At 50.7% G+C, this 24,195-nt stretch overlaps 1 protein-coding gene across 1 annotated transcript; it reads left to right on the forward strand.

Annotated features, from left to right (window-relative positions):
- The first annotated feature begins 1,925 nt into the window (after nucleotides 1–1,925).
- On the forward strand, nucleotides 1,926–23,941 carry ALDH5A1 (aldehyde dehydrogenase 5 family member A1). The gene is made up of 10 exons (XM_038771012.1): nucleotides 1,926–2,317; nucleotides 5,264–5,347; nucleotides 8,689–8,859; nucleotides 9,730–9,846; nucleotides 14,252–14,395; nucleotides 15,556–15,699; nucleotides 16,790–16,948; nucleotides 19,286–19,455; nucleotides 21,862–21,920; nucleotides 22,923–23,941. Exons 1-10 carry the CDS (start codon nucleotides 1,985–1,987, stop codon nucleotides 23,126–23,128), a joined length of 1,587 nt encoding a protein of 528 aa, XP_038626940.1. The 5' UTR covers nucleotides 1,926–1,984; the 3' UTR covers nucleotides 23,129–23,941.
- Nucleotides 23,942–24,195: the final 254 nt, after the last annotated feature.

Here is a 24,195-nt window from a genome sequence, read left to right on the forward strand (position 1 = left end):
GCGCTTAATAAACGCCACCATCATCATTCTTATTATTATAAAACGGGGATGAAGACTGTGTCCCCCCAGTGGGACCGCCTGATCACCCTGCAACCTCCCCAGCGCTTCCAACGGTTCTTGGCACCTATAGTAAGCGCTTAACGAATGCCATCATCATCCCGGCGCTTCGAACAGCGCTTGGCACCTAGTAAGCGCTTAATAAACGCCACCATCCTCATTCTTATTATTATAAAACGGGGATGAAGACTGTGACCCCCCAGTGGGACAGCCTGATCACCCTGCAACCTCCCCAGTGCTTGGCACCTATAATAAGCGCTTAACAAGTGCCATCATCATTCCAGCGCTTCGAACAGCGCTTGGCACCTAGTAAGCGCTTAAGAAACGCCATCATCATTATTATTATTATAAAATGGGGATGATGACTGTGACTGTGAAGACGAATACCAACATCATTATTATTATTATTATCATCATCAAATGCCATTATTATTCCAGCTTTCAGAACAGTGCTTGGCACCTAGTAAGCGCTTAGTAAACGCCATCATCATTATTATTATAAATGAAGACTGTGAGCCCCCAGTGGGACAGCCTGATCACCCTGCAACCTCCCCAGCGCTTCCAACAGTGCTTGGCACCTAGTAAGCGCTTAATAAAGGCCATTATTATTATTATTATAAAGACTGTGATCCCCCAGTGGGACCGCCTGATCACCCTGCAACCTCCCCAGCGCTTCCAACGGTTCTTGGTACCTATAGTAAGCGCTTAACGAATGCCATCATCATCCCGGCGCTTCGAACAGCGCTTGGCACCTAGTAAGCGCTTAATATACGCCACCATCATCATTCTTATTATTATAAAACGGGGATGAAGACTGTGACCCCCCAGTGGGACCGCCTGATCACCCTGCAACCTCCCCAGTGCTTGGCCCCTATAAGAAGCGCTTAACAAGTGCCATCATCATTCCAGCGCTTCGAACAGCGCTTGGCACCTAGTAAGCGCTTAAGAAACGCCATCATCATTATTATTATTATAAAATGGGGGTGAAGACTGTGACTGTGAAGACGAATACCAACATCATTATTATTATTATCATCATCATCAAATGCCGTTATTATTCCAGCTTTTAGAACAGTGCTTGGCACCTAGTAATCGCTCAATAAAAGCCATCATCATCATTATTATGATTACAAAACGGGGATGAAGACTGTGACCCCCCAGGGGGACCGCCTGATCACCCTGCAACCTCCCCAGTGCTTGGCACCTATAAGAAGCGCTTAACAAGTGCCATCATCATTCCAGCGCTTCGAACAGCGCTTGGCACCTAGTAAGCGCTTAAGAAACGCCATCATCATTATTATTATTATAAAATGGGGGTGAAGACTGTGACTGTGAAGACGAATACCAACATCATTATTATTATTATCATCATCATCAAATGCCGTTATTATTCCAGCTTTTAGAACAGTGCTTGGCACCTAGTAATCGCTCAATAAAAGCCATCATCATCATTATTATGATTATAAAACGGGGATGAAGACTGTGACCCCCCAGGGGGACCGCCTGATCACCCTGCAACCTCCCCAGTGCTTGGCCCCTATAAGAAGCGCTTAACAAGTGCCATCATCATTCCAGCGCTTCGAACAGCGCTTGGCACCTAGTAAGCGCTTAAGAAACGCCATCATCATTATTATTATTATAAAATGGGGGTGAAGACTGTGACTGTGAAGACGAATACCAACATCATTATTATTATTATCATCATCATCAAATGCCGTTATTATTCCAGCCTTTAGAACAGTGCTCCGCACCTAGTAAGCGCTTAAGGAACGCCATCCTCCTCATTATTAGTACAATCCGAGCCCCGCCTCCGCTGGCAGTAGCCCTGCCCAGCGGCCCTCCCTCCGCCCGGGTGTCGGTGCCCAGGCCCGAGGCCTTCTTTGTCCACCGTCCTGGGCCTGCTGCTGGGGTCCTGGGGGGCCGGGCCATGGCGAGCAGGTTGCCCCTGCGGCCTCCATGGGGGTGGGCCTGGTGCCCAGCTCCCCTGTGCCCCCCTGGGTGCCCTCCGAGCCGCGGGCTGTGCGGGGCCCACCTCCCCGCCGCCCTCCTGCGCACCCGGCCCTTCGTGGGGGGCCAGTGGATGCCCGCTGACCAGGCCTTGACCTTTGACCTTGCCCAGGCCCGGGCGACTTTCCCCGTGCTGTCCCCGGGCACCGGTGCCCACCTGGCCCGGGTGTCCGACTGCGGGGCGGCCGAGGCCCGGGCCGCCGTCACCGCCGCCTGGCAGGCCCGGCCCGCCTGGCACCGGGCATCCGCCCAGGTGACTGCCAGGGGCTACGCCGTAGACGCCCCCGGGGGACCCTGCGCTGACCGCCTGGGCCAGCACCAGCCGTCGACACTGCCACCCGCCCCCGGGAAAGGGGGCTCCGGCGGTGGTGGTGGGGGGATGCAGGGGGCCTTGGAAGGAAGGACCCGCTCGTAATGCCTTCAGTGGGGCGCCCACTGTGTGAGCAGCGCTGTGCTGAGCGCCTGGAGAGGACAGTACAGCCGTTTGACAATCAGGGGTCTCTGGGGGGGAGACGTTTCTGCCCGGTGGATGGACCGGCCTGGGAACCAGGACTCGTTCATATTTCATTCAATCGGGTTTAATAAGCGCTTAATGTGTGCGCAGCACTGGGCCGAGCGCTTGGAGAGGGCAGTACGGCCGTTTGACAATCAGGGGTCTCTGGGGGGGAGAGATGGAGCGGTCTCTGAGGGGGGGGGGGAGACGTTTCTGCTGGATGGATGGACCGGCCCCGAGCAGGAGGAATTGTTCATATTTCATTCAATCGGGTTTAATAAGCGCCTACTGTGTGCGCAGCACTGTGCTGAGCGCTTGGAGAGGACAGTATGGCCGTTTGACAATAAGGGGTCTCTGGGGGGAGAGATGGAGCGGTCTCTGGGGGGAGAGACGTTTCTGCCGGATGGATGGACCGGCCTGGGAACCAGGACTCGTTCATATTTCATTCGATCGGGTTTAATAAGGGCCTACTGTGTGCACAGCACTGTGCTGAGCGCTTGGAGAGGACAGTACGGCCGTTTGACAATCAGGGGTCTCTGGGGGGGAGAGATGGAGCTGTCTCTGGGGGAGAGACGTTTCTGCCGGATGGATGGACCGGCCTGGGAACCAGGACTCGTTCATATTTCATTCGATCGGGTTTAATAAGGGCCTACTGTGTGCACAGCACTGTGCTGAGCGCTTGGAGAGGACAGTACGGCCGTTTGACAATCAGGGGTCTCTGGGGGGGAGAGATGGAGCTGTCTCTGGGGGAGAGACGTTTCTGCCGGATGGATGGACCGGCCTGGGAACCAGGACTCATTCATATTTCATTCGATCGGGTTTAATAAGGGCCTACTGTGTGCACTGTGCTGAGCTCTTGGAGAGGACAGTACGGCCGTTTGACAATCAGGGGTCTCTGGGGGGAGAGACGTTTCTGCTGGATGGAAGGACCGGCCCCGAGCAGGAGGAGTCGTTCATATGGCAATCAATCAGATTGAATAAGGGCCTACTGTGTGTGCAGCACTGTGCTGAGCGCTTGGAGAGGACAGTACAGACGTTTGACAATCAGGGGTCTCTGGAGGGAGAGATGGAGGGGTCTCTGGAAGGGAGAGACGTTTCTGCCGGATGGATGGACCGGCCTGGGAACCAGGACTCGTTCATATTTCATTCAATTGGATTTAATAAGCACCTACTGTGTGTGCAGCACTGTACTGAGCACTTGGAGAGGACAGTACAGCTGTTTGACAATCAGGGGTCTCTGGGGGGGAGAGATGGAGCGGTCTCTGGGGGGAGAGACATTTCTGCTGGATGGATGGACTGGCCTGGGAACCAGGACTTGTTCATATTTCATTCAGTTGGATTTAATAAGCGCCTACTGTGTGTGCAGCACTGTACTGAGCACTTGAGGACAGTACAGCTGTTTAACAATCAGGGGTCTCTGGGGGGAGAGATGGAGGGGTCTCTGGGGGGGAGAGATGTTTCTGCCAGATGGATGGACCGGCCTGGGAACCAGGACTCGTTCATATTTCATTAAATCGGATTGAATAAGGGCCTACTGTGTGTGCAGCACTGTGCTGAGCGCTTGGAGAGGACAGTACAGCTGTTTGACAATCAGGGGTCTCTGGGGGGAAGAAATGGAGTGGTCTCTTGGGGGAGAGATGTTTCTGCTGGATGGAAGGACCGGCCCCGAGCAGGAGGAGTCGTTCATATGGCAATCAATCAGATTGAATAAGGGCCTACTGTGTGCGCAGCACTGTGCTGAGCGCTTGGAGAGAACGGTACAGACGTTTGACAGTCAGGGGTCTCTGGAGGGAGAGATGGAGGGGTCTCTGGAGGGGAGAGACGTTTCTGCTGGATGGATGGACCTGCCTGGGAACCAGGACTCGTTCATATTTCATTCAGTCGAATTTAATAGGCACCTACTGTGTGCGCTGCACTGTACTGAGCGCTTGGAGAGGACAATACAGCCGTTTGACAATAGGAAAGGGGTCTCTGGGGGGAGAGATGGAGGGGTCTCTGGGGGGGAGAGACGTTTCTGCCATGGAAGGACTCGTTCATATTGCATTCAATCGGATTGAATAAGCACCTACTGTGTGCACAGCACTGTACTGAGCACTTGGGAGAGGACGATGAGCTCACTCTCTTCCTCCCTTCAAGGCCCTACTGAGAGCTCACCTCCTCCAGGAAGCCTTCCCAGACTGAGCCCCTTCCTTCCTCTCCCCCTCGTCTCCCTCTCCATCCCCCCCATCTTACCTCCTTCCCTTCCCCACAGCACCTGTATATATGTTTGTACATATTTATTACTCTATTTATTTATTTATTTATTTGACTTGTCCATATCTATTCTATTTATTTTATTTTGTTAGTATGTTTGGTTTCGTTCTCTGTCTCCCCCTTTTAGACTGTGAGCCCACTGTTGGGTAGGGACTGTCTCTACATGTTGCCAACTTGGACTTCCCAAGCGCTTAGTCCAGTGCTCTGCACACAGTAAGCGCTCAATAAATACGATTGATTGATTGATTGACGATGCAGCGATACGGCAGTGTGATAAATAGGAAAGGGGTCTCTGGGAGGAGAGATGGAGGGGTCTCTGGGGGGGAGAGACCGGCCCGGGCAGGAGAAGGAGTCGTTGGGCCAGGCACTGTTCTAAGCGCTGATCTGTGGGCGTCCTCACCACCCTCAAAGGGCAACGGGGTTTCAGCCTCCTGACCTGTGATTTCCTTCCAGGAAAGAAGCCGATTACTTCGCCGGTGGTTCGATTTAATGATCCAGAATAAAGATGACCTTGCCAAGATCATCACAGCCGAGAACGTAAGTAGCGCCGCACTGACGGAGCCTCTGGGAGGGGAAAATGGAGATTAAATTGGTTTTGCTTTGTTGTCTGTCTCCCCCTTCTAGACCCCGTTGTGGGGTAGGGATTATATAATAATAATAATAATAATAATAACGGCATTTATTAAGCGCTTACTATGTGCAGTAAGCACATAGTACTATGTACTATGTACCTGTATATATGTATATATGGTTGCACATATTTATTACTCTATTTTGCTTGTACATTTCTATCCTATTTATTTTATTTTGTTGGTATGTTTGGTTTTGTTCTCTGTCTCCCCCTTTTAGACTGTGAGCCCACTGTTGGGTAGGGACTGTCTCTATGTGTTGCCAATTTGTACTTCCCAAGCGCTTAGTACAGTGCTCTGCACATAGTAAGTGCTCAATAAATGCGATTGATTGATTGATTGATTGCAAAGCACTGTTCTAAGCGCTGGGGAGGTTGCAAGGTGATCAGGTTGTCCCACGCGGGGCTTACAGTCTTAATCCCCATTTTCCAGATGAGGGAACTGAGGCCCAGAGAAGGGAATTGACTGGCCCAAAGTCACACAGCTAAGTGGCGGAGCGGGATTTGAACCCATGACCTCCGACTCCAAAGCCCGGGCTCTTTCCACTGAGCCCCGCTGCTTCTCTATCTGTTGCCAAATTGTGCTTTCCAAGAGCTTAGTCCGGCGCTCTGCACACGGCAAGCGCTCAATAAATACGATTGAGTGAATGAAAGACGTGTTCCCTGCCCGGAAGGGGCTTCCACTCTAACAAAGAGACCAACATACAAATATTCCCAAAAAGGGTTCCCCGATCGCTTCCTACTAGCTCTTCTAGACTGTGAGCCCGTTGTTGGGTAGGGACCGTCTCTATATGTTGCCGACTTGTACTTCCCAAGCGCTTAGTACAGTGCTGTGCACACAGTGAGCGCTCAATAAATACGATTGAATGAATGAATCGCATCTTCCAAGAGATCGGCATCAAATTAAAACAGTTTCCATGACCCCCCTTTCCCATCCAGTTAAAACTTTATGAGTGACAAGTACTCCCTGTAGCCAAACCAAGTTTTTACCAATGTGGAGAAGCAGCGGGAGTCAAAGGAACTGAGTTCGAATCCCGGCCTTGCCAGTTGCCGGCTGGGTGACCTTGGGGAAGTCACCTAACTTCTCTGTGCCTTGTTTCTTTAACTGTAAAAATTGGGATTCCGTGCCTGTTCCCCGCTCCTACGGGACTGGGACTGTGTCCAAACTGATTAACTTGTATCCATTCATTCATTCAATTGTATTTATTGAGCGCTTACTGTGTGCAGAGCACTGTACTAAGCGCTTGGGAAGTATCTATCTACCCCAGCGCTCAGAACCAGTGCTTGACACAGAGTAAGCGCTTAAAAAATACCATAATTATAATAATAATTCCTAGACCCAAGCAGCGTGGCTCAGTGGAAAGAGCACGGGCTTTGGAATCCGAGGTCATGGGTTCGAATCCCGGCTCTGCCACATATCTGCTGTGTGACCTTGGGCAAGTCACTTAATTTCTCTGAGCCTCAGTTACCTCATCTGTAAAATGGGGATTAAGACTGTGAGCCCCACGTGGGACAACCTGATCACTTTGTATCCCCCCCAGTGCTTAGAACAGTGCTTTGCACATAGTAAGCGCTTAACAAATGCCAACATTATTATTATTATTATTGTTATTTTACCCACTCTGCAGTTCACCTACCAATGATGAATGATTGTCCTGACTCAGATGGGCAGTAATGGTAATGACAGTGGTGTTTATTAAGTGCTTACTCCATGGGGTAAATATAAGGTTATAAACTCTGAATTTCGATACATTTATCCCGTGGGTTAAATATAAGACTGTACCCGGGCCCAAACTGGGTTCACCACCTAAATGGGGATGAACAAAGCCAGGGAAGAATAACAACAGTGACATGCAAAGCAGCACTAAATTATAAAATCATCAAGGCAAGATAATCAGGGAAAACAAAATAGCAAAAAAGGGGACCACGGACGGGCTTCTCAGAGTCACTTCTTTCCTGGATCCGTTGCCAACCCCATTTTAAAACTCGGATTCCAGGGTGTAGCTTCTTAGTGGGGATTTCATTTTTCCCATTTCGCTTTTATTTTTCCCAAGTGTTTTTACATGGCTTTTTGTATCCTCGCCACATCCCTCTGAGGCAGGATTCTCCTCACTTTACAGATCGGGAAACTGAGGCCTGGAGAGGTGAAGCGACTCACCTAAGGTCACACAGCAAGCCCATTTGAAAACTCGGATCCCGGGGTGTAGCTTCTTGGTGGGAAGCTGGGGTGCAGTGGGGATTTCCCTTCCACCTACAAGATTTGGGGAGACTAAAATAGCTTTTTCCTCAAGAAACCAAGGAGCTCTGAAAAACAGAAGACGTTATTAATACCTCGTTTTAGGGAGCGTGCTTTTATTTTTCCCAAGTGTTTTTCCACCCCTTGCCGTATCCTCGCCACATCCCTGTGAGGCAGGATTCTCCTCACTTTACAGATCGGGAAACTGAGGCCTAGAGAGGTGAAGCGACTCACCTAAGGTCACACAGCAAGCCCATTTGAAAACTCGGATCCCGGGGTGTAGCGTCTTGGTGGGAAGCTGGGGTGCAGTGGGGATTTCCCTTCCACCTACAAGATTTGGGGAGACTAAAATAGCTTTTTCCTCAAGAAACCAAGGAGCTCTGAAAAACAGAAGACGTTATTAATACCTCGTTTTAGGGAGCGTGCTTTTATTTTTCCCAAGTGTTTTTCCACCCCTTGCCGTATCCTCGCCACATCCCTGTGAGGCAGGATTCTCCTCACTTTACAGATCGGGAAACTGAGGCCTAGAGCGGTGAAGCGACTCACCCAAGGTCACACAGCAAGCCCATTTGAAAACTCGGATCCCGGGGTGTAGCGTCTTGGTGGGAAGCTGGGGTGCAGTGGGGATTTCCCTTCCACCTACAAGATGTGGGGAGACAAAAATAGCTTTTTCCTCAAGAAACCAAGGAGCTCTGAAAAACAGGAGACGTTAATAATACCTCGTTTTATGTAGAATGCTTTTATTTTTCCCAAGTGTTTTTCCACTGCTTACCGTATCCTCGCCCCATCCCTATGAGGCAGGATTCTCCTCGCTTTACAGATCGGAAAACTGAGGCCTAGAGAGGTGAAGCGACTCAGAGACCAGCCTGGGACTAGAACCCAAACCTTTTTAAATCCACGAGCGTGTGTGTATATACATGAACAATATCCATTTTATTTTTTTAAAAAAAGTCAAGACTCGCAAAGACATCTTTCATCGCTCCTTCTTCATCGCCCCTTCCGGTTTAATTCCAGGGAAAACCTCTCAAAGAGGCCCACGGAGAAGTTCTTTATGCCGCCCAGTTCCTGGAGTGGTTTAGCGAGGAGGCTCGTCGCATTTACGGCGACATCATCTCCACCCCGGCCCAGAACAGGCGGAATTTGGTGCTGAAGCAGCCTGTTGGGGTGGCGGCGATCATCACCCCGGTCAGTGGACACGCTCCCCTTCAACCGTCACCTTTCCTTGCTGTGGGGAATTTCCCAGCGACAGTCGCGGTGGGGTCGGCTCTGCCGATGAGGAAGGGAAGTTCTTAACTGTGGTTCGGGAAGAGTATTCCGTGGACCGGTCTCTGGGAGGATACGCCTTCGTGATCGGGCTTTTAGGGCCTTGCTTTCAAGCTCAGGGAAAATATTACGTTTGTGCAGAACGCGCAGGCCGCACCGGGGTCTGGAGCCTGCGGGCCGTAAAGGAAAGGCAGATTGGAGAGAGGAATGGGACGGAACGAGAACACAGGCTGTAGTTTGGGGTTTCACCGTCTGTGACTCCCCAGAACACGGGTCCCCAGAAATCATAGTCACCCCTAATTGAGCTTCCTAATTTCCTTCCTCTCCCCCTCGTCCCCCTCTCCATCCCCCCATCTTACCTTCTTCCCTTCCCCACAGCACCTGTATATATGTATATATGGTTCTACATATTTATTACTCTATTTATTTATTTTACTTGTACATTTCTATCCTATTTATTTTATTTTGTTGGTATGTTTGGTTCTGTTCTCTGTCTCCCCCTTTTAGACTGTGAGCCCACTGTTGGGTAGGGACTGTCTCTATGAGTTGCCAATTTGTACTTCCCAAGCGCTTAGTACAGTACTCTGCACATAGTAAGCGCTCAATAAATACGATTGATTGATTGATTGATTGATTGAGCTCCCCTCTCCCCCCTGGCTGGATTCGACCCGTGGGGATCGGTCTCCCCTCCCGGAGGGTTTTGCTTCCCGGTGCCGTCCGGCCGAGCTCTTCCTCCCCCGACGTTTCCCTGGGATTTCCGTGTGACGCCTCTTTCCTCTCCCCCGGGACCAGTGGAACTTCCCGAGCGCCATGATCACGCGGAAGGTGGGCGCGGCGTTGGCCGCCGGCTGCACCGTGGTGGTCAAACCCGCGGAAGACACCCCTCTGTCGGCCCTGGCCCTCGCCGAGGTGAGTCCCCCCGTCCCGGCCCAAAAACGCGGGGCGAGAAGGAGCCTCCCGCTTTTCCGCCGGGCCTCTTCTTGCCCCGCGTGGACAGCAGCTTTGGAGCACGGCCATCCGGTGGATTCGTGTTTCTCTTTCACCGAGGGGAAATCTCTGGAAAAGGATGAGTGACACTTATTCCGGCCCCAGAGCAATTTATGGGGTTTCCAAGGCCCAGGGCTCTGCACGCCGTAAGCGCTCTCCAGATTTACCACTGGATTGCGTCGACTCAGTTCCCCCGGGGCTCGCGTTAGCCTCCGGTGAAGCAACCAGAGCGGCAGGCCTGGAGAGACATTTTGGTTCTGGTTTTGCGGGCCTTAATCTATTCTTTTGCTTCCTGGACCTTAGTCCTTCTTTAACTCAGGACCCCTGGGGTCAAAATTCGAGATTTGCTCTGCCTGTTCACCGCAACACCTTTCCAGAGGTGGGAAGGAGCGGCGGAATGGTGGGGAGGTTTGGTTTTGTTTCATTTTTCCGGCTTCCTGGACCTTAGTTCTCCTTTAACACAGGGCCCGTGGGGTCAAAATTAGAAATTTGTTCTGCCTGTTCACCACGACACCTTTCCTAAAGGTGGAAAGGAGCAGCGGAATGGTGGGGAGGTTTGGTTTTGTTTCGTTTTTCCGGCTTTCTGGACCTTAGTTCTCCTTTAACACAGGGCCCGTGGGGTCAAAATTCGAGATTTGCTCTGCCTGTTCACCGCGACACCTTTCCTAGAGGTGGAAAAGAGTGGCGGAATGGTGGGGAGGTTTGGTTTTATTTCGTTTTTCTGGCTTCCTGGACCTTAGTACTCCTTTAACACAGGGCCCGTGGGGTCAAAATTCGAGATTTGTTCTGCCTGTTCACCGCAACACCTTTCCAGAGGTGGAAAGGAGCGGCAGAATCGTGGGGAGGTTTTGTTTTGTTTTGTTTTTCCTGCTTCCTGGACCTTAGTCCTCCTTTAACACAGGGTCCGTGGGGTCAAAGTTCTAGATCTGTTCTACCTGTTCAAAGTGACACCTTTCCAGAGGTGGAAAGAAGTGGCAGAATGGTGGGGAGGTTTGGTTTTGTTTCATTTTTCCGGCTTCCTGGACCTTAGTCCTCCTTTAACACAGGGCCCATGGGGTCAAAATTCGAGATTTGTTCTGCCTGTTCACCACGACACCTTTCCTAGAGGTGGGAAGGAGCGGCGGGATGGTGGGGAGGTTTGGTTTTGTTTCGTTTTTCCGGCTTCCTGGACCTTAGTCCTCCTTTAACACGGGGCCCGTGGGGTCAAAGTTCGAGATTTGTTCTGCCTGTTCACCACGACACCTTTCCTAAAGGTGGAAAGGAGCAGCAGAATGGTGGGGAGGTTTGGTTTTGTTTCGTTTTTCCGGCTTTCTGGACCTTAGTCCTCCTTTAACACAGGGTCCGTGGGGTCAAAGTTTGAGATTTGTTCCGCCTGTTCACAGTGACACCTTTCCAGAGGTAGAAAGGAGAGGCAGAATGGTGGGGAGGTTTGGTTTTGTTTCATTTTTCCGGCTTCCTGGACCTTAGTCCTCCTTTAACACAGGGCCCATGAGGTCAAAATTCGAGATTTGTTCTGCCTGTTCACCGCAACACCTTTCCAGAGGTAGAAAGGAGCGGTGGAATGGTGGGGAGGTTTGGTTTTGTTTCGTTTTTCCAGCTTCCTGAACCTTAGTCCTCCTTTAACCCAGGGCCTGTGGGGTCAAAATTAGAAATTTGTTCTGCCTGTTCACCACGACACCTTTCCTAAAGGTGGAAAGGAGCAGCAGAATGGTGGGGAGGTTTGGTTTTGTTTCGTTTTTCCGGCTTTCTGGACCTTAGTTCTCCTTTAACACAGGGCCCGTGGGGTCAAAATTCGAGATTTGCTCTGCCTGTTCACCGCGACACCTTTCCTAGAGGTGGAAAAGAGTGGCGGAATGGTGGGGAGGTTTGGTTTTATTTCGTTTTTCTGGCTTCCTGGACCTTAGTACTCCTTTAACACAGGGCCCGTGGGGTCAAAATTCGAGATTTGTTCTGCCTGTTCACCGCAACACCTTTCCAGAGGTGGAAAGGAGCGGCAGAATCGTGGGGAGGTTTTGTTTTGTTTTGTTTTTCCAGCTTCCTGGACCTTAGTCCTCCTTTAACACAGGGTCCGTGGGGTCAAAGTTCTAGATCTGTTCTACCTGTTCAAAGTGACACCTTTCCAGAGGTAGAAAGGAGCGGTGGAATGGTGGGGAGGTTTGGTTTTGTTTCGTTTTTCCAGCTTCCTGAACCTTAGTCCTCCTTTAACACAGGGCCTGTGGGGTCAAAATTCGAAATTTGTTCTGCCTGTTCACCACGACTCCTTTCCTAGAGGTGGAAAGGAGCAGCAGAATGGTGGGGAGGTTTGGTTTTGTTTCGTTTCTCCAGCTTTCTGGACCTTAGTCCTCCTTTAACACAGGGCCTGTGGGGTCAAAATTAGAAATTTGTTCTGCCTGTTCACCACGACACCTTTCCTAAAGGTGGAAAGGAGCAGCAGAATGGTGGGGAGGTTTGGTTTTGTTTCGTTTTTCCGGCTTTCTGGACCTTAGTTCTCCTTTAACACAGGGCCCGTGGGGTCAAAATTCGAGATTTGCTCTGCCTGTTCACCGCGACACCTTTCCTAGAGGTGGAAAAGAGTGGCGGAATGGTGGGGAGGTTTGGTTTTATTTCGTTTTTCTGGCTTCCTGGACCTTAGTACTCCTTTAACACAGGGCCCGTGGGGTCAAAATTCGAGATTTGTTCTGCCTGTTCACCACGACACCTTTCCTAGAGGTGGGAAGGAGCGGCGGGATGGTGGGGAGGTTTGGTTTTGTTTCGTTTTTCCGGCTTCCTGGACCTTAGTCCTCCTTTAACACGGGGCCCGTGGGGTCAAAGTTCGAGATTTGTTCTGCCTGTTCACCGCGACACCTTTCCAGAGGTGGAAAGGAGCGGTGGAATGGTGGGGAGGTTTCGTTTTGTTTCGTTTTTGCGTGGTATTTGTTGAGTATTTACTGTGTGCCAGGCACCGTTCTAAGCGCCGGGGCAGATACAAGCTAATCAAGTTGCCAACTTGTACTTCCCAAGCGCTTAGTACAATGCTGTGCACACAGTAAGCATTCAATAAATACGATATGAATGAATGAAGGAAGGAAGGAAGTTGGACAGTCCCTGCCCCACATGGGGCTCACAGTCTTAATCCGCATTTTTCAGATGAGGTAACTGAGGCCCAGAGCAGTGAAGTGACTCCCCCAAGGTCACCCAGCAGACAAGTAGCAGAGCCAGGACTAGAATAATAATAATAATAATAATGATAGCATTTATTAAGCGCTTACTGTGTGCAAAGCACTGTTCTAAGCCCTGGGGAGGTTACAAGGTGATCAGGTTGTCCCACGGGGTGCTCACAGTCTTCATCCCCATTTTACCTGTATATACCTGTATATATGTATATATGTTTGTACATATTTATTACTCTATTTATTTATTTATTTTCCTTGTACATATCTATTCTATTTATTTTATTTTGTTAGTATGTTTGGTTTTATTCTCTGTCTCCGCCTTTTAGACTGTGAGCCCACCGTTGGGTAGGGACTGTCTCTATATGTTGCCAACTTGTACTTCCCAAGCGCTTAGTACAGTGCTCTGCACACAGTAAGCGCTCAGTAAATACGATTGATTGATTAGGAGAAAGCCAAGGGCCAGGCCGGGCCCGGCCCCAGGGAGGAAAGAAGAGAAGCCGCGTGGCTCAGTGGAAAGAGCCCGGGCTTTGGAGTCAGAGGTCATGGGTTCGAATCCCGGCTCCACCAGCGGTCAGCTGTGTGACTTTCGGCAAGTCACTTCACTTCTCTGGGTCACAGTGACCTCATCTGTAAAATGGGGATGAAGACTGTGAGCCCCCCGAGGGACAACCTGATCACCTTGTAACCCCCCCCAGTGCTTAGAACAGTGCTTGGCACATAGTAAGCGCTTACTAAGTGCCATCATGATTATTATTATAACAAATACCATCCTTATCATTGAGCCCACTGTTGGGTAGGGACCGTCTCTAGATGTTGCCAACTTGTACTTCCCAAGCGCTTAGTACAGTGCTCAGCACACAGTAAGCGTTCAATAAATGCGATCGATTGATTGATAGGAGAAGGCCAAAGGTCAGGCCGGGCCCAGGCCCCTGGGAGGATCCAATAAAACTGCCCTGTCCACTCTGTCCTCTCTCCCTCCACGTGAGGAAGTCAGTTTGGGGTCCGGAGAAGGGGGAAAGGAGAGGGATGAGGTCGTCCGTTCTCCAAACACAGGAATTCTGCGCGCCGGAAGATTGTCCGGAGGGAGGGAAGATGGGGCGGGAGGCCTAGGAAGGCAGAATCTCCGGCCTCAGTGGACTGACTCCTTCCCTCTCCGACCCCGCTTCTGGTTCCAGCTGGCCAGCCAGGCAGGGATCCCGGCTGGAGTGTTCAACGTCATTCCCTGCTCTCGGCCGAAGGCCAAGGAAGTCGGAGAGGCCCTCTGTACCCACCCGCTGGTGGCCAAGATCTCCTTCACCGGCTCCACGGCGACAGGAAAGGTACGGGGCCCCGGAACGGGAAAGGAGCCCGACGGGTTTGTTTCCGGGATGTGCCGCTTGACGCCTGGCCGCCGAGAGAAGCAGTGTGGCCCGACGGATCGAGCTCGGGCCTGGGATCTGGAAGGACCCGGGATTTTAACCCCTGCTGGGTGACCTTGGGCCAGTCGCTTCACTTCTCTGGGTTTCAGTTCCCTCACCTGTAAAATGGGGATCAGGATTGTGAGGCCCGTATGGGACAGGGACTGGGTCCAGTCTGATTAACTTGTAATAATAATAATGATGATGGCATTTATGAAGCGCTTGCTATGTGCAAAGCACTGTTCTAAGCGCTGGAGAGGTTCCAAGGTGATCAGGTTGTCCCACTGGGGGGCTCCCAGTCTTCATCCCCATTTTCCAGATGAGGGAACTGAGGCCCAGAGAAGTGAAGCGACTTGCTCAAAGTCACACAGCTGACGAGTGGCGGAGCCGGGATTTGAACCCCCCGGCCCCCGACTCCAAAACCCGGGCTCTTTCCACTGAGCCACGCTGCTTCTCCTAGTACAGTGCCCTAGAGGCACACAGTAAGCGCTCAATCATCATCATCATCATCATCAATCGTATTTATTGAGCGCTTACTATGTGCAGAGCACTGTACTAAGCGCTTGGGAAGTACAAATTGGCAACATATAGAGACAGTCCCTACCCAACAGTGGGCTCACAGTCTAAAAGGGGGAGACAGAGAACAAAACCAAACACACTAACAAAATAAAATAAATAGAATAGATATGTACAAGTAAAATAAATAGAGTAATAAATATGTACAGACATATATACAGGTGCTGTGGGGAAGGGAAGGAGGTAAGATGGGGGGGATGGAAAGGGGGATGAGGGGGAGAGGAAGGAAGGGGCTCAGTCTGAGAAGGCCTCCTTGAGGAGGTGAGCTCTCAGCAGGGCCTTGAAGGGAGGAAGAGAGCTAATCAGTCAATCAATCGCATTTATTGAGCGCTTACTGTGTGCAGAGCACTGTACTAAGTGCTTGGGAAGTACAAGTTGGCAACATAAATACGGATGAATGAATTTTAGGTAGTGATCTGAGCTGATCCCACTCCGCCTGGGGCCCGGGGGTGGTCGGGAAAGCCGCCAGCTCGTCCGGAGACGAGGTGGCCGGTCGATTCCCGCAGATCCTGTTGCGCTACGCGGCCGACTCGGTGAAGAAGGTGTCCATGGAGTTGGGAGGCCTGGCCCCCTTCATCGTCTTCGACAGCGCCGACGTGGACCAGGCCGTGGCCGGAGCCCTGGCAGCCAAGTTTCGCAACTCGGGCCAGGTCAGTTCAATCCATCAATCCATCGATCAATCAATCGTATTTATTGAGCGCTTACTGTGCGCAGAGCACTGGACTAGGCGCTTGGGAAGTTCAAGTTGGCAACATAGAGAGATGGTCCCTGCCCAATGGCGGGCTCACAGTCTAGAAGGGGGAGACAGAGAACAAAACAAGACATGTTTATATGTATATATGTATATATGTTTGTACATATTTATTACTCTATTTATTTATTTATTTATTTATTTTGCTTGTGCATATCTATTCTATTTATTTTATTTTGTTAGTCTGGTTTTGTCCCCCCCTTTTAGACTGTGAGCCCACTGTTGGTTAGGGACTGTCTCTATATGTTGCCAATTTGTACTTCCCAAGCGCTTAGTACAGTGCTCTGCACACAGTAAGCGCTCAATAAATGCGATTGATGATGATGATGATGATGATAATAACAAAATAAAATAAAGAGAATAGATATGTACAAGTAAAATAAATAAATAAATAGAGTAATAAATCCGTACAAACTTATATCCATATATACAGGTGCTGTGGGGAAGGGAAGGAGGGAAGGCGGAGAGGGGGAGGAGGGGGAGAGGAAGGAGGGGGATCTGTAAAATGGGGATGAAGACTGTGAGCCCCCCGTGGGACGACCTGATCACCTTGTAACCTCCCCAGCGCTTAGAACAGTGCTTGGCACATAGTAAGCGCTTAATAAATGCTATCATCATTATTATTATTATTATTATTGTACTTCAGGGGCCAATTCAGGGATGCCCAGGCACAAGGGTATTTTGGGGTTAAGACCCCCAAACCAAAGGGAGGGAGGGCAGACGCCCTGAGCGGGGCTGAAGGTGATCTTCATCATCATCATCAATCGTATTTATTGAGCGCTTACTATGTGCAGAGCACTGTACTAAGCGCTTGGGAAGTACAGTGATCTTGTTGTCAGTCGTATTTACCGAGCGCTTCCTGCCTGCGGAGCGCTGTAGTAAGCGCTTGGGAGAGTCCAATATAGCCATATAACGGATACATTCCCATCCCACAATGAGCTTGCACGGAGAAAATGAGATTTCTCTTCTGTTCCGTCGCCTCCGTTCAGACCTGCGTCTGCCCCAACCACTTCCTGGTCCAGAAGGGGATCCACGACGCCTTCGTGGGAAAGCTTTCCGGAGCGATGAAGGCCCAGCTGCGCGTGGGCAGCGGATTCGACGAGGCCACCACTCAGGGACCGCTCATTAATGAAAAAGCCGTGGAAAAGGTAAGGGGGTGTTGGCCCCGGGGCAAGCCGCGTGGCTCGGTGGAAAGGGCCCGGGCTTTGGAGCCAGAGGTCATGGGTTCAAATCCCGGCTCCGCCAGCTGGGTGGTTTTGGACGAGTCACTTCCCTTCTCTAGGCCTCTGTGACCTCATCTGTCAAATGGGGATTAATAATAATAATAATAATAATAATAATGGCATTTATTAAGCACTGTTCAGCACTTAGAACAGTGCTTTGCACATAGTAAGCACTTAATAAATGTCATTATATATATAAATATATATATATTTATAAATATATATATATATAAATGGCACTTAATAAATGCCATTATATATATATATATATATATATATATATAAAGCACTTAGTATGTGCAAAGCGCTGGGGAGGTTACAGGGTGATCAGGTTCTCCCACAGGGGGCTCACAGTCTTCATCCCCATTTTGCAGATGAGGGAACTGAGGCACAGAGAAGTTAAGTGTGAGCCCCACGTGGGACCACCTGGTAATCTTGTATCCTACCCAGCGCTTAGAACAGTGCTTGGCACATAGTAAGCGCTTAATAAATGCCATCATTTATCAGGGAAGCAGCGTGGCTCAGTGGAAAGAGCCCAGGCTTTGGAGTCAGAGGTCAGGGGTTCAAATCCCAACTCCGCCAATTGTCAGCTGTGTGACTTTGGGCAAGTCACTTCACTTCTCTGTGCCTCAGTTACCTCATCTGTAAAATGGGGATTAAGACTGTGAGCCCCCGTGGGACAACCTGATTACCTTGTATCCCCCCAGTGCTTAGAACAGTGCTTTGCACATGGTAAGCGCTTAATAAATACCATTATTATTATTATTATCATTATTATCCGTTATTATTATTATATATTATTATTATCTTCTAGACTGTGAGCCCGCTGTTGGGTAGGGACCGTCTCTAGATGTGGCCAACTTGTACTTCCCAAGCGCTTAGTCCAGTGCTCTGCACACCGTAAGCGCTCAATAAATGCGATTGAATGAATGAATGATTGAGCCCCCTCCCCATCCCCGCCGCCTTACCTCCTTCCCCTCCCCACAGCACCTGCATATATGTTTGTACGTATTTATTACCCTATTTATTTATACATATTTATTCCATTTTATTTTGTTAATATGTCTTGTTTTGTTGTCCGTCTCCCCCTTCTAGACTGTGAGCCCACTGTTGGGTAGGGACTGTCTCTATATGTGGCCAACTTGGACTTCCCAAGCGCTTAGTCCAGTGCTCTGAGCACAGTAAGCGCTCAATAAATGTGATTGAATGAATGAATGAATAAATACAATAAATGTGATTGAATGACTGAATAAATACAATAAATGTGATTGAATGACTGAATAAATACGATTGAAGGAATCCGTGAGGGTCTCTCGGAGGTCATTCCTAAAACGGGCACCTGGGGCTCAGCTCCTTCTCCAAACCCTGCAGGGGGAAAGACCGGTGGGATTCCTGTATATTCCTGTATATATGTTTGTACGTATTTATTACTCTATTTATTCATTTATTTTACTTGTACATATCTATTCTATTTATTTTATTTTGTTAACATGTTTGGTTTTGTTCTCCGTCTCCCCCTTCTAGACTGTGAGCCCGCTGTTGGGTAGGGACCGTCTCTGTGTGTTGCCAACTTGGACTTCCCAAGCGCTTACTACAGTGCTCTGCACACAGTAAGCGCTCAGTAAATGCGATTGAATGAATGAATGACTGAATAAATACGATTGAATTGAATGAATCCGTGAGGGTCTCTCGGAGGTCATTCCTAAAACGGGGGCACCTGGGGCTCAGCTCCTTCTCCAAACCCTGCAGGGGGAAAGACCGGTGGGATTCCTGTCTATTCCCGTATATACGTTTGTACGTATTTATCACTCCATTTATTTTACTTGTACATATCTATTCTATTTATTTTATTTTGTTAACATGTTTTGTTTTGTTGTCTGTCTCCCCCTTCTAGACTGTTGGGTAGGGACCGTCTCTATATGTGGCCAACTTGGACTTCCCAAGCGCTTAGTACAGTGCTGTGCAATCAATCAATCAGTCGTATTTATTGAGCGCTAAGCGCTCAATAAATACGACTGATTGATTGATTGATGGATTAGAAACCAGAAAATAAAGTGAATTCTTCCACCGTGAGTCCAGGGGCGATGGAGAACGTGAGCCCGGGCGAGGAAACGGGGATTCTGGTGGTCCTTCGCTCCGGCCTTTTTCCTCTCGGAAAGATGACCCTGACTTGGAGGGCTTCCTTGGAGAGGGAGAGGAGATGAGCAAGCTCTGGATGGGGCGGCATCCCGGGACTCCAAGGCGGCCATCCAACTCCCGCAGGTGGAGAAGCACGTGCGAGACGCGCTGTCCAAAGGGGCCACGCTCGTGACCGGGGGGAAGCGCCACGAGTCCGGGGGAAACTTCTACGAGCCCACCGTCCTCAGCGACGTCTCCACCGACATGCTCTGCTCCCGCGAAGAGACGTTCGGCCCCCTGGCTCCGGTCATCAAGTAAGAACGCGGGGGGCGAGGGAAGCGAGACACGCGGGGCAGCCTGATGACCTTGTATCTCCCCCAGCGCTCAGAACAGTGCCATTATCACAACAAAAATCCATTTTCATTCCTTCAATCGTATTTATGGAGCGCTTACTGTGTGCAGAGCACTGAACTAGGCGCTTGGAAAGTACAAGTCGTCGACATATAGAGCCGGTCCCTACCCGACAGCGGGCTCACAGTCTAGAAGGGGGAGACGGACAACAAAACAAGACATTAACAAAATAAAATAAATATGTATAAATAGAATAATAAATACTCTAAGCGCTTAGCTAAGCGTACTAGGCGCTTGGGGGTTGGCAACAGGTGCCTTGGGGGTTGGCGCACGCTCACTGCGGGGGTTGGATGACTTGAACGGGAAGCGTTCGTTCATTCAATCATATTTATTGTGCAAAGCACTGTACTAAGCGCTTGGGAGAGTACAATAGAACAATAAATAAGACACATTCCTTGCCCACATGGATTGGGGACCCAAGGGGCCTGAAGCACCTAAACTTCTCCGTGCCTCAGTTACCTCCTCCGGAAAAATGGGGATGGGGACTGTGAGCCCCCCGTGGGACACCCTGATGACCTTGTATCCCCTCCCCAGCGCTTAGAACAGTGCCTGGCACATAGTAAGCGCTTAACAAATACCATTATTATTCATTCAATCGTATTTAAAGAGCGCTTACTGTGTGCAGAGCACTGTACTAAGCGCTTGGGGGTTGGCAACAGGTGCCTTGGGGGTTGGCGCACGCTCACTGCGGGGCTTGGATGAGTTGAACGGGAAGCGTTCGTTCATTCAATCATATTTATTGTGCAAAGCACTGTCCTAAGCGCTTGGGAGAGTACAATAGAACAATAAATAAGACACATTCCTTGCCCACATGGATTGGGGACCCAAGGGGCCTGAAGCACCTAAACTTCTCCGTGCCTCAGTTACCTCCTCCGGAAAAATGGGGATGGGGACTGTGAGCCCCCCGTGGGACACCCTGATGACCTTGTATCCCCTCCCCAGCGCTTAGAACAGTGCCTGGCACATAGTAAGCGCGTAACAAATACCATTATTATTCATTCAATCGTATTTAAAGAGCGCTTACTGTGTGCAGAGCACTGTACTAAGCGCTTGGGGGTTGGCAACAGGTGCCTTGGGGGTTGGCGCACGCTCACTGCGGGGCTTGGATGAGTTGAACGGGAAGCGTTCGTTCATTCAATCATATTTATTGTGCAAAGCACTGTCCTAAGCGCTTGGGAGAGTACAATAGAACAATAAATAAGACACATTCCTTGCCCACATGGATTGGGGACCCAAGGGGCCTGAAGCACCTAAACTTCTCCGTGCCTCAGTTACCTCCTCCGGAAAAATGGGGATGGAGATTGTGAGCCCCCCGTGGGACACCCTGATGACCTTGTATCCCCTCCCCAGCGCTTAGAACAGTGCCTGGCACATAGTAAGCGCTTAACAAATACCATTATTATTCATTCAATCGTATTTAAAGAGCGCTTACTGTGTGCAGAGCACTGTACTAAGCGCTTGGGGGTTGGCAACAGGTGCCTTGGGGGTTGGCGCACGCTCACTGCGGGGCTTGGATGAGTTGAACGGGAAGCGTTCGTTCATTCAATCATATTTATTGTGCAAAGCACTGTCCTAAGCGCTTGGGAGAGTACAATAGAACAATAAATAAGACACATTCCTTGCCCACATGGATTGGGGACCCAAGGGGCCTGAAGCACCTAAACTTCTCCGTGCCTCAGTTACCTCCTCCGGAAAAATGGGGATGGAGATTGTGAGCCCCCCGTGGGACACCCTGATGACCTTGTATCCCCTCCCCAGCGCTTAGAACAGTGCCTGGCACATAGTAAGCGCTTAACAAATACCATTATTATTCATTCAATCGTATTTAAGGAGCGCTTACTGTGTGCAGAGCACTGTACTAAGCGCTTGGGGGTTGGCAACAGGTGCCTTGGGGGTTGGCGCACGCTCACTGCGGGGCTTGGATGAGTTGAACGGGAAGCGTTCGTTCATTCAATCATATTTATTGTGCAAAGCACTGTCCTAAGCGCTTGGGAGAGTACAATAGAACAATAAATAAGACACATTCCTTGCCCACATGGATTGGGGACCCAAGGGGCCTGAAGCACCTAAACTTCTCCGTGCCTCAGTTACCTCCTCCGGAAAAATGGGGATGGGGACTGTGAGCCCCCCGTGGGACACCCTGATGACCTTGTATCCCCTCCCCAGCGCTTAGAACAGTGCCTGGCACATAGTAAGCGCTTAACAAATACCATTATTATTATTATTATTAGGGGGCTTTGGGAATAGAGGTCTCCCAGGGCACGGGAGACCACCCTGCCAACTGGGACCCCCATCTCTCTGCCCAGCAGGTTCGATACAGAGGAGGAGGCCCTGGCCATAGCCAACGCGGCCGACGTGGGCCTCGCGGGTAAGTGCCCCGTTCAGAGACACCCTTTTTTGGCCTTACTCGTCACTCAGTACAGTGCTAAGCGCTTAGTACAGTGCTCTGCACACAGTAAGCGCTCAATAAATACGATTGAATGAATGAATGAGCGCTTCCTGTGTGCAGAGCGCTGTACTGAGCTCTTGGGAGAGTACAGAAGAAGAAGCAGCGTGGCTCAGTGGAAAGAGCCTGGGCTCTGGAGTCAGAGGTCGTGGGTTCAAATCCCGGCTCCGCCAGTTGCCAGCTGGGTGACTTTGGGCAAGTCACTTCACTTCTCTGGGCCTCAGTGACCTCAGATGGAAAATGGGGATGGAGGCCGTGAGCCCCCCGTGGGACAACCTGATCACCTTGTAACCTCCCCAGCACTTAGAACAGTGCTTGGCACATAGTAAGCGCTTAATAAATGCCATCATTATTATTATTATCATTATTATTCTCAGAGGAGATGGGATGAGGAGACGGTCGGTCGGATATGAGGGCTAGAGGAAGGAGGTGGGTGGCCACGTAGACGAGATGGAGGGATTCTAGACTGTGAGCCCACTGTTAGGGAGGGACCGTCTCTATGTGTTGCCGACTTGGACTTCCCGAGCGCTTAGTACAGTGCTCTGCCCACCACTGAATGAATGAATGAATAGCGAGCAGGTTAGGATTAGGGGAATGAAGTTTGGAGGCTGGATTGGAGTAGAAATCCGGCATGCCCCGTGCGGCCTGTTAGTCATCATCATCATCATCAATCATATTTATTGAGCGCTTACTGTGTGCAGAGCACTGTACTAAGCGCTTAATCATCATCAGTCGTATTTATTGAGCGCTTACTGTGTGCAGAGCACTGTACTAAGCGCTTGGGAAGTCCAAATCGGCAACATATAGAGACGGTCCCTGCCCAACAGTGGGCTCACAGTCTAGTCAAGGGAGGCCGGGGAGGAGGGGGGTCCGTCCGTGCGGGCCCCCCGCCCTCCCCAAACCCATCTTCCCGCCCCGGGGCAGGTTATTTCTACTCCCAGGACCCGGCCCAGATCTGGCGCGTGGCCGAGCAGCTGGAAGTCGGCATGGTGGGCGTCAACGAGGGGCTCCTGTCGGCGGTGGAGTGCCCCTTCGGGGGTGTCAAGCAGTCGGGCCTGGGGCGAGAGGGCTCCAAATACGGGCTGGACGAATACCTGGAGGTCAAGTACGTCTGCTACGGGGGGCTGTAGGGGCGTCAGCGGGAATGTCGCCCGCTTCGGTAGCCCGCCCGCGTCCGTAGTAGCCCGACGGACGGGGGCCCGGATGGCCAACTCAACGCCCGGGTGTGGACCGGCCTGGAGCTCATCTGTGTTTGTGAGTAGCGTGCGAGCGGCCGGCCTCCCGGGCTACCGTCCGCACGGTGGCCGGTGGCCACGGGAAGCAGAGGGCCGAAGAGCCCCCCGTCGAAGCCCCAACCCGCCCCCGAGCCGGAAAAGACGCCGTCATCTTTCCTCCTCTTCCCCTTCCCCAATGCCCTGGAAGCCGGATTCGGGTCGCCCAAGTCCCCGAGCCAACCCAGGTCCGTCTTTCGGCCTGGAGCAGAGCTCTCCCTGCCCGGAGGGTCCAAATCGGGAAGCACACCTCCCCACCCCAACCCTTTTTCCCGCTCTCTCCGCTCTGCCAAGATTATTCCCGGCCCTTGGGCGGGATTCCTGGAATCGCTCACCGGCAGCTGAATCACGGGCCCGGGAAGGCCGAATCAAGGTCCCGGGGCGGCCCAAGGAAAGCCCATATGGACCCAAGATATCTGGAAACCCGTACGGACCGATCGATCAATCAGTTGTATTTATTGAGCGCTTACTGTGTGCAGAGCACTGTACTAAGCGCTTGGGAAGGACAAGTTGGCAACATAGAGATGGTCCCTACCCAACAGTGGGCACCGAGGCAAGCGGGCCGCCCTTCTTTCCCAAACCAGAAGTGTACGCGTGTATGTGTCTCTAACAGAGTCTCAGTAGAGAAGCCCCACGTGTCTGCGGGTAATAAATGTTTCATTCCACATTTACGGCTTTGCTTGGACTGCAGGCTTATTTCCCGGTCCCGTCGAGGTTGTGCGCTCGTCCTCTAGACTGTAATCTCGGTTTGGGCAGGGAATAATAATAATAATAATAATAATAATAATAATAATAATGGTATTTGTTAAACGCTTACTATGTGCAGAGCACGGTTCTAAGCAGGGAAGAATAATAATGATGAGGGTATTTGTTAAACGCTTATTATGCGCAAAGCACGGTTCTAAGCAGGGAATAATAATAATGAT

Source organism: Tachyglossus aculeatus, chromosome X2 (genome assembly GCF_015852505.1).
Source record: "Tachyglossus aculeatus isolate mTacAcu1 chromosome X2, mTacAcu1.pri, whole genome shotgun sequence".
NCBI lineage: Eukaryota > Metazoa > Chordata > Mammalia > Monotremata > Tachyglossidae > Tachyglossus > Tachyglossus aculeatus.

Bases quoted from the DNA above. Each gene is read 5' to 3' on its own strand.
- ALDH5A1 (XM_038771012.1), top strand. From the start codon at position 1,985: ATGGCGAGCAGGTTGCCCCTGCGGCCTCCATGGGGGTGGGCCTGGTGC. The intron at 2,318-5,263 runs GTGACTGCCAGG...ATTTCCTTCCAG, and splicing joins GGCACCGGGCATCCGCCCAG to GAAAGAAGCCGATTACTTCG. The intron at 5,348-8,688 runs GTAAGTAGCGCC...GTTTAATTCCAG, and splicing joins AGATCATCACAGCCGAGAAC to GGAAAACCTCTCAAAGAGGC.